The sequence below is a fragment of the Homarus americanus genome, unplaced genomic scaffold (genome assembly GCF_018991925.1).
Source record: "Homarus americanus isolate GMGI-L3 unplaced genomic scaffold, GMGI_Hamer_2.0 scaffold56249, whole genome shotgun sequence".
Taxonomy (NCBI): Eukaryota; Metazoa; Arthropoda; class Malacostraca; order Decapoda; family Nephropidae; genus Homarus; species Homarus americanus.
Genome location: NW_024735130.1, coordinates 120,055 through 130,321, shown reverse-complemented (window position 1 = coordinate 130,321; position 10,267 = coordinate 120,055). Strand labels below are relative to the sequence as shown.

The window sequence follows — 10,267 nt, the reverse complement described above, 5'->3', positions numbered from 1 at the left end:
CCACCTGCATTGCCTACTCAAGCCAATGGCAGCTCTTATTCCTGGCTTCATATCAGAGGCAGGTAGAGGGGAATGATGTGCTACAGGGCAAAAATCAGCAACTTTTGCCACAATATCAGCATGCTTATTCCCCTTCTCTCCAACATGGGCCAACTCCCAGCAAAAACTGACTATCCAACCCCAAAGTTGGATGAAAAACAGCCACTGTAAAATAGCCATAACCAAGGGATGGGGTAATGAGACACTAGCTAAGGCCTGGAGAGCACTGCAAAAATGACTAAAAACTGTAAAATCGCTATGAGATAGGTAAAAATAATATTGAGGGCAAGCAAAATACTGAAAGTTCTCTTATATAAATAGATGCCATAATGGGGAGACTACTGTCCCAACAGAAGTTGGGAAAGACTACCCCAAAACCCACCCCTGCATCCAACTTAGAGCCATCGGTGTAAACTAAACCCACCCCTGCATCCAACTTAGAACCATCGGTGTAAACTAAACAGGGATAGTCCCCCTGTGGGAGGAGGCATGCCCTAAAAAAAAAAAAAAAAAAAAAAAAAGAGAGAGAGAGAATGAACCACACAATGAAGGAGTAATTCCTTCCTCTTGTTAAAATTTCTGACAAACTTGAACTTCAGGGAGAATCCACGAGCAGCATTAGGGAACTACGTGGGGCATATCTGAACATGAGGAAGACAAAGAAGACTCACAACCTCCCTTACCCTGAAGCTGAAAGGTTGTGGAAGGCTTGGATACTGAGTGTAATATAAGGACAGTCTCGTCAACTAAAGTGTTGGTTACAGATTGCAGACGGCAGAGGTGAAACCCAAACTTCACCTGGAGATACAGACGTCGAAGATCAAGAGGTGACTTATCCGCATCCACCAGTAGACTTGGGATTGGCCAAGTCCTGAAGGGACAGGTCGCCAGGTGCACCCCAGCATGATGAATAGAATTCTGTGTTTTGAGTTTAGCCTCAGTGGCTGAGGAGTACACCTCACACCCATAATCTAGTTTGGGTAACTAGCATGTGGTAAAGTTGTAGCAGAGTTCCAAGGTCAGTACCCCACTATGTGTGCCCCAAGATTCTCAATAACTTGAGAGCATGTTGGCAAGACTCATTGAGGTAACGAATATGTGGCTTCCATGTAAACTGGTTGTCGAATATAGTGTCCAGGAAATGAGTCCCTGTAACAGTGATGGGAATGCAAGTTTTGTTTGTTTTACTTTCAGGACTACATGTGACTTCACACCTCCTTTATATCACCGAAACAAAAAAGAACGAAGGTGGAATGCCTTGTGTGTTGTAGTGTGTTTGACAGCAACTTTCATCTGAAACACAACCAGAAGCTTCACTCGGATTTAATTATATCACTCCAGTTTCTGTTTCCAGTGATAAGGATGGTACCGATGCCTTCCTAGAAAAAACACCAAATTCATCAGTGTAAAAGATAAGGAAATGTATACCTAATAAAAAAACCTGATGCCAGTTGTGCAGTCCTGTGATGAATTAGAACTAAATTAATATAATACTTATGCATTTTATTTATTTTTGTTCTGAGTGACATTCTAGTCGTAAATTAATAATCCTTTGCCCCCCTGTACAAAGACCATGCTATGTCACTACTACCCTCTCCTCTCCTTATTTAGATTCATGCATTTCTTGACCCAATTGATCTCATCCACACCCTACATGCCCAAACCATCTCAGCCTACCGCTACACAAAATTTTAACATTACTGTACAGTACTGTACTTTTAATTTAAGTTGCTCCCTTAGCCCTGAACATGTTTTCCTATCTTTTAGTGTCACATTGCACATCCAACTCACCATTCTCATTTCAGCTTGTTCAATCCTGCATACAGTAGATCACACCTCTCACTCTAGTTGTACTGTATACAAATTTCCTTTTATGTGGCAGGAAGGTCTCCTTGCCATCAATAAAGGAAGTAATTTCCCTAAACTTCTTCCAGCCACCTCTGGCTTCAGCACCCTAACCAGCATTAACCATGTCACCCAGCGATGTAACAGAACTCAGTAACATAGTCAATGATTATTTATGTAAACAGAACTCTTTTTAAAGTCAGCAACATCCTGCAGTCAGCCATCCACTCCAATGTACCTAGTGTGCACACCTTCCACACTCACTACATATTATTGAGTTGCTGCCAACACCTTTTCACAGACAGGAAATGGCCTTTTTCCACTCTCTATTGCAGTTTCCTCATCCATACTACTAATCAATACTTTTGTTTTCACCACAATCACTCCCAGGCATTTTGACTTTTATTCCATTGACACACCTATATCATCTGATATGTTCTGTAATTACACCAGCCACCTTTCCATTCTCCATTTTATCAACTGCTTTATTCACCATAGGGTGGTGCACCCAGGGGCCCTCCTAAGGGTAGCGCCTCCAGCGATCCTCCCAGGGGTGGTGCCAGCAGGGACCCTCCCAGGGTTGGTGCCCCCAGGGGCAGTGAGCCCAGGGATGGTGCCCCCAGGTGCCTTCCCAGGATTGGCTCCCCCAGGGACCCTCCCAGGGGTGGCACCCCCTAGTGGCCCTCCCAGGGGTGGCACCCCTAGGGACCTTCCCAGTGGCAGCGACCCCAGGGGCATCCCAGGGACCCTCCCAGGGGCGGCACCCCCTGGGAGGTCCCAGGTGGTGCCCCCACGGGGAGTCCCAGGGGTGATGCCCCCAGTGGGAGTCACAGGGGTGGCATCTCCAGGGACCCTCCCAGGGGCGGCACCCCCAAGAACCCTACCAGGGGAAGTGCCCCCAGAGACCCTACCAGGGACTCTCCTAGGGGCAGCTCATAATTGTAGAAAAACAATTGAATAAAAACTGAGTAAGATTGGTAAGCAAAAAGAGAAATATCAAAATTATATAGAGACGTCAGTGATATAAGTGGTGATTGATATAGGATGTTAATTAAACTAAAACACCGAAAGTTATAGTACAGGGTTATTTTTTTCATTTAGTACCAGAGCTTACTAAACATTAAATATCAATAAATTCAACATTGGTGTTCACTACGCATTTTTTTTCTTTTAAATGTCAGTGAAAATGGGTCACCTAGGTTTTAATCTTGTCAGGTGAAGTGTGTATATAGCACCCTGAATTCTAAACCTCCGTACACAAGGAGGTAATGGGGTCGGCACGACACTCGACGCCTTCAATTTCCAACAAAAATTAGGAAGCAATTCATTAAGACAAGAATTAAAACTCTGTATCCACTTGACCACCACACCCTTGTTACTGCCTTAGGACAACAAAACACTATTTATATTGTACAATTTACTGGTGAAGTAATATAAATGTATAAACACCTTGGATTCCCTCTCACAGAACTTTCAGTGTAGTGATGCATGGATTTTTGCTAAGCTAAAGATTGTTTATCAAACTATCAACAAAATAGTGTCTTATTCGAAATTTAGTTGTAATCAAACCTTAAATTTAAAAAAAACTGACAAGCTAAAGAGTGGTCGAAACATCGTTCGTGACAATGCCGAATAAAATTAGTGTATGCAATATCCTTCACTCGTTATCTTTTGTGTCATTATCTAAGTTTGCACATGACTTAAACTTAGGGGAGGGTACTTTTGAGCTGAAAAAAAAAAATATTAACCAGAGATGGTCACTGAAAGGTCAAGAACTTATTTTACAACAATAAAAATTTCTTGGCTAAGTGGCTTTGGAGAGACTGCTGTTTATTACCGAATCACATGTTGAAGGTTAATCACAGAACATGATCATATATAAATTTTGACCATGACTGTCCTTACATGTGTGCACTTATATCTGGGTTCTGTTCTGCTTGGCAACTTAGTTTTATTTTTATCCCCCCTCAAGTAATGTTCACTTCCTTTTGTTTTGTTTTAGGGCTCTTTGACCCACCAACTGTCTTCTGGGTAGTATGACCAGCACGGCAGTCTTGGCTTAGTGTTGAAGAGTTCAGGGCATCTGGAAGGCTCTTGAGAAGGTCGAGGACCTCACCATATTCAGGCACAAGAGGCTTGGGGCTGTCATCTTCCATTGATTCTGTCTGTAAACCTGAGATGAACAGCAAGTTAAAGAACACCACCACACACTCAAAGGCAGCAAGATATTTTATAAAGGTAATACAGTATATGTAAAAAATATTTTCGATTTAACAGACTAATTTGAGCCACCCCCTTCCGTTAAATGGAAATTTCGCTAAATCCAATTTAGCAATCGAGCTTGATTCCTTTAAATTTCCACTAAATTGAATTTCCGTTTTTTTCACTTGATTTAGCAAAGTAGTTTGATAAATCAAACACGATTGTTAAATTCCACGTCAAATGTGCTGCTTGGCACGTGGAGTTTGTTCACATCTGTTCAGTCGTGTCCTGCCACGACCGTATGTGTTGTTCACTGCTACCTTTTGGACTACATCTTGGTCAACTAACTACTGTGCTTAGACATCATGCTGAAAGTTTCTCAGAAGTCTCAGAAATGAAGTGGTGTGGGGGATAAAGTCAAAAGGGTGCAGCTATGAATTGGAAAAAAAAAAGTTTGGAAATTACTAGTATAAAAAAAATTGAAAACAAATCCCGAACCCCCATAGTTTAATGTAAGCCATGAATAAGGTTTCTAATGTTTCTAGGTACATATCATGTGTCTGAGGTGCCTCCGTAGGAGTGAGCATATGAACGGATTTTATCTCAACTTGGCAAACTACAGTAAAATCTCGATGATACGAGTAGACACGTTACTTGGAGTCTGCTCATACGGCGAAAACTTGTATAATGGAGGGAATAATACATGGATTAAATAGGGATGCGTTTCCAAGCACCAAGTATAGCGATGACAGTAAATAGATGGGCTTCAGTACGAGCGGACAAACTGGGATAGCAGATTCAAACACTGCGAGAAGGGAGAGGGTGCCTGGGGAAGGGGTGTGCGGCTTATCTGAGTGGCTCACAAACACATCTCTGCGCATCTGGCTGGGGGCAGGATGGTAGGGAGGTAGGGGAGGGGTGCGTGGCCTGGCCGAGTCACTCACAAACACATCTCTGCACATCTACGTCATGAGAGACGTCACGGACCATGTCTCTGCTTGTTCCGCCTACTCGGCTGCGTAAAATGAGCAGCACTGTAGCCAAGTTAGACTCATTACAGCAACCACCAGGCTACTGGGCCAAGCTGTAAAGTGTTATGGTTGTTTTTCAACTCGTATTTTCGGGTAGATATGCGCAACTTTCTTCATTTATTTTTACTCATTTACATGCACACACCATCCTAAATACATACAGTCATGCGCTGGTTAACGTCCTAGATACGTTCTTGGAAACGTGATGTTAACCAAAATGAACGTTGTCCGATCATCACATAAACTTTGTATTTATACTTACGTGTATGTGGAATACTTTATACGTACATATACACTTTTACTCTTAAATCACTACTGTAATGTGATACAGGTGATTAATTTTTATCTCGTGCAAAATACATGACGTTTATATTAAAATTATTCACTGTTTTACAAGGATTCCAGCAATGCTGGGCAGATGGGGTAGAGGGAGGGAGGGAGCATGCGAGGGGGCGTGAGGGGAGGGGAGCGGTTTAACAGTTGGCACAAGCCCAGGTCTAACGCGTGTATATTTATCAGTTCTTAAGTGACTAAGCTTCTCTCTTATAAAAAGCCAGTGAAATGACCTGGGTGAATATAATTTACATTGCTGGGATTCTTGTAAGATGTTGATTTATTTAAATATAAACAACCTATAATTCGCACTAGACATAACAATTTTAGTACCGTAATCAAATTAGTACATGTGCACTCCAACTTTGCACTAAAGTCATTTATTTCTTTTACGTTTCTTTTAGTATGGTGTGTGCATGTAAATGGATGAAAATAAATGAAGAAATTTATGTAAATCTACCCAAAAATACAGTTGAAAAACTTAATATTATAAAATGTACTACAGTGTTGTACACTAATGTACTGCAATTTTTATCTCTTGAGCAAAATATATGAAGTTTATATTTAAATTAATCTCCTGTCTTGCAAGGATTACAGCAATGCAAATTATATTATCCTAACTTTAGTCTGAGATATTATATAAAATAAACACCTTAAAGCATAAAGAAATCACCAATCTTTTGTCTGGGAACACAAGGAGGGAGGTGGCCAGCGAGCGTGGGAAGAGGGGGGGAGCAGGAGGTGAGGTGACAGTGTCTGGTGTTTGTTCATTTATTTGAGATATGATTTGACAGTTGGCGCTGAAGGCCTGCGTGTTTATTTATCATTACGTAAGAGTGACTAAGCTTTTCTCATAATTTGCCACCCAAACGACCTGGGTGAATATAACTTACATTGCTGGGATTCTTGTAAGATAGTGATTTATATGAATACAGTACCTGTATAAACAATCTATATTTGCAATAGACATAACAATTTTAGTACCGCAATCATTTAGTACATGTACAGTACAGGTTTGCACTTAGGTCCATTGTTAACCGAGGGACCACTGTATTGCAATGAACTTGTACTGTACAATATTGACTAAATTCACTAGATAACATACACAACTAATGGTTGGTAAAACTTGTCAAGTAAGTGAGTGTCAAGTCTGTCAGTATGAGTGGCACGTGTGAGTGCTTGTGTCCCCCATCATAGGAGTCCGTTTTCTCTAGCTTCAGACGCCTGAGTCCTCCGTTTTCTCTCTTAATCTTAGAGTGCACCAGAGACTTCGTTATTCCTTAGAAATGACACAGAATTTGAAATTGCAACCCCAATTGCAACTGGTGTTGCAACTGTTGAGGCAACTAGATATGTCTGATTACAGCAAATGTGTTATTGTCAATTTGTAGGTGAAAGATTTTATCCTCAATAGATGTAGGTTAACATTTCACCTGTAGGCAAATGCTTAAAAAAGCCTAAGTAAGGAAGCATATTCCTTTAACATATAATATCTGACCAGTATGGGGAGGATCATTGTGTCTCCGTCAGGGGGTCGTGGAGTGGTGGTCCAGCAGGCATCACGGAAGTGTATTTTTTGGGGGAGGGGGAGGGGGGCACGGACGTATATGCGATCGGACGTTGTTTGGTTGGACGTTAACCGGCGCATGACTGTATTGTGAAAAAGGTAAAAGAAATAATTCTCCTAAGGGCAAACCTGAACTCAAATGTACTAAATTAATTACTAAAATTTTTGTTTAGTGCAAATTATGGGATGCTTGCCCTCAAATTAATCACTATCTTACAAGAATCCCAGCAATGTAAGTTATAATCTGCCAAGTCAATTTAGTGACATTTTACAAGCGAAAAACTTTATCTCCCTGTCACAATTCTCTGACAGGAAAGGGTAAAATTAGTTTAAGACTGAAACTGTATAATAAATAGGGATATGGTGATGTTTATATGGGAAAAATTATCCCTGACAGGAGAAGCTAGTGTACATAATATAACATGCTACTCCTTAAGTCAAAACAAAAACAGGAAAAATATGAGTAACCAACGCAATCATGTTTGTTGATTACGAATGTTAAATTAAATTCATGAGTTGCAATAAATAACAATGAGCTACATTAATCTCTACCGAATAACTAATAATTAACTCATTAAATATTGCATATTTGTTAGTAATAAATCAATATGAAAATTATTATTATAGTTAAAGAATTAATTGGGTAATTAGTATCCCCAACAGATGTCAGTGTAAAATGACAGGGGGCTCAGAGAGGGGGTAGCCATATCAGCGCTGAAACAGCTGGAGTGGAAGAAACACAAATTCTCTCACAGACAGTTTACTCAATTTAGTGAGTAAATATCATCCAGCACTGCACACACACCTCAAAGATAAGTAACAATGAGCTTGGTATAGGGGATTATGAGTTAGTACCCTGTACTTAGTTAATAATTATATCTATGAATCTTATTTATGGCCATAGATAGGTTTGTAGAAAACAAGGTGGTTCAGTACACTGAAACTTACTATATAACTTTGGTGTATCGTTACTACACAAGTTAATTCAAAATAAAAAGTAAATATTTGGGCGCTTGGCATTGATCATCTAGAATATATGAAATATGATTAGTACACTCAAATAAAAGTTTTAATTCAATAAATGGAACTAATAATTACTAATCTTGATTTCAGTGAGAACTGTCATCAGTATCCTATCAGGCTTCAAAGTAGCTTCAAAGCCAAGTAGGTGATGGTCAATTCTCATGATTTAATGTTCCTTCTCCACCAAAGTTGCATAGGAATCCTTATTATTATCTTATAATAAACGTGTTTTATACACTGGTCCTTCAAACATTGAATTATGAATGACCATTAATCAAGCCCAGAGATGTGTTGGAGGTAGAGGTTATCGGAGTGAGAGTCGAAGAGGGCTGGTTCATTATCTATTCTCCACACTCCCTCTATTTGACTGTTAACTATGCACTTGGTAACATTCTCCGCCCAGCTATCAACATCTTACCTCTACCTCCCCAATCCTCCCAGTCAGGGTGAAGGTAGTTTTAGGCTTAAAGTTTTTCTTTTATAAAATGTCAGATTGAACTTACTAGAATATAACTTGCATTGCTGGAATCCTTGTAAGATAGCAATTAATTTGAGTGTAAACATCACATAGTTTGCATTGCACAAGAGATAAAAATTTTAGCCCTTTAGAGGAGTACATGTGAGTACAAAGTGAGCACAGTACAGTAATATGTTGCTCAAAATTATGGCTTTTTGACAGGAAAAAATCTGTTGTATAACTAACCCAAGTGGTCATCACTGTACAGGGTATTCGCTTCTGGTATCATTGAACAATATCGCTCAGTTAGCGAATAAGGTGCAAATTCTTTAACCTCATATCATCGAATTCTCGTATAAAGAATACTCGTCAAAAATTCTTTCCGCTAAATCAAGAGTTCGTTATATTGGATTCCGTTAAATCGAGAGTACAGTATAGTCTGGATTTATGCAGATTTCCTTTATGCGTTTGGTCATTTACGCGGCACCTGGCCAGACCGGCAATTATTAGTTACGCGGTACATTCCATCATATACGCGGGAAGCGGCGCGGGCAGGGTGCGCACAAGGTCGTCCAGTCAACAAAACATTACCGAGTTCTTCACCCGCCATCCACCACAGCCAGCCCAAGTCAGTGATAGTGAGGATATGGACTTTGAGGGGTTTGACAAAGAGGCCCTGCAAGCCTCTGTGGTGGATAGAGATACAGGTGATACAAGTGATACAGGCGAGGGCCAATAATCTGCCTTGGAACCAACACCCCATCCCCGTGTGCCCAGCCATTTCTTCTACTAAGGTAAGTGTTAAAAAACCTAATATTATTTATATTTCTCTGAAGTATTAATTATGTGTGCATACCATCATAAAATTAAGATGTTATTTTCACTACAACATACGTATTGTGTTGGAAAAGGGGTAGTTTGGGGGTCGGCCTAGTCTCTATTTCAATTAATCCCATATGTTCCGTTATTTCGTTTACGCATTTCTCGTTTTACGCGGACCTCCACGGGTTTAATTGACTGCGTAAACCGAGACTATACTGTACAGTCATTTCTGCTACAATGCGATAGTTGCGTTCTTGAGAAACCTCGCGCTGTAGAAATTTGCGCAATAAAAATAACAGGGCTTATGGAGAAAATAGAGTTGGGTGCATATTACTTTGGCCGTGATCTCACAGATTTGCTACTCAAGCTTGTTCCAGCAATAGTGTTATAGCCTTTCTTTTACGTTCACCACCGGCAATTCGATCACCAGAACACTTCTTGGAAACATTCTTCTGACTGTGCTTTTCCATATTCAATGGCTAACACAACAAAATTGGAGAAAACAGCAAAAATCACTGACACTTCATAGAGCAATCGACAGAAACAGCGCGATTCAACTGATTACGTGATGTAAACAGAGAGCGCTGGTGTAAACCGTTATCAGTCATCACTGCGAAACATTCCTTTCACTTATTCTTTTCTTACAGTATTTATGGGTAATATATATATATATATATATATATATATATATATATATATATATATATATATATATATATATATATATATATAAGTAAATCACTGTAGGTGCGCGTAATCTAGGTATATGCTGATAACCACAAGGAAAGAAGAAAACACGATGTTCCCAAGCGCTTTCGTGTAATTCACATCTTCAGGGGTGAGTACAGACTAAAGGGAAGTACAAAACAAGGTGTATATATACAGAGGAGGGTGAGACCAGGTCCACAATGGTCAGGTATTAGGTAATGACCGTACTAATCTTTAAAT

The 10,267-nt window shown here is 40.0% G+C and overlaps 1 protein-coding gene across 1 annotated transcript in view; it reads right to left on the bottom strand.

Moving 5' to 3' along the window:
* Positions 1-3,300: 3,300 nt before the first annotated feature.
* LOC121870789 (putative neural-cadherin 2) overlaps positions 3,301-10,267 on the bottom strand; it is a gene marked incomplete at its 5' end in the record, with an annotated part of 122,825 nt that continues 115,858 nt past the window's right edge. Inside the window, 1 exon segment of the mRNA XM_042372742.1 lies at positions 3,301-4,057. Within this exon segment, the coding sequence (XP_042228676.1) occupies positions 3,852-4,057 (206 nt within the window). The 3' untranslated portion in view covers positions 3,301-3,851.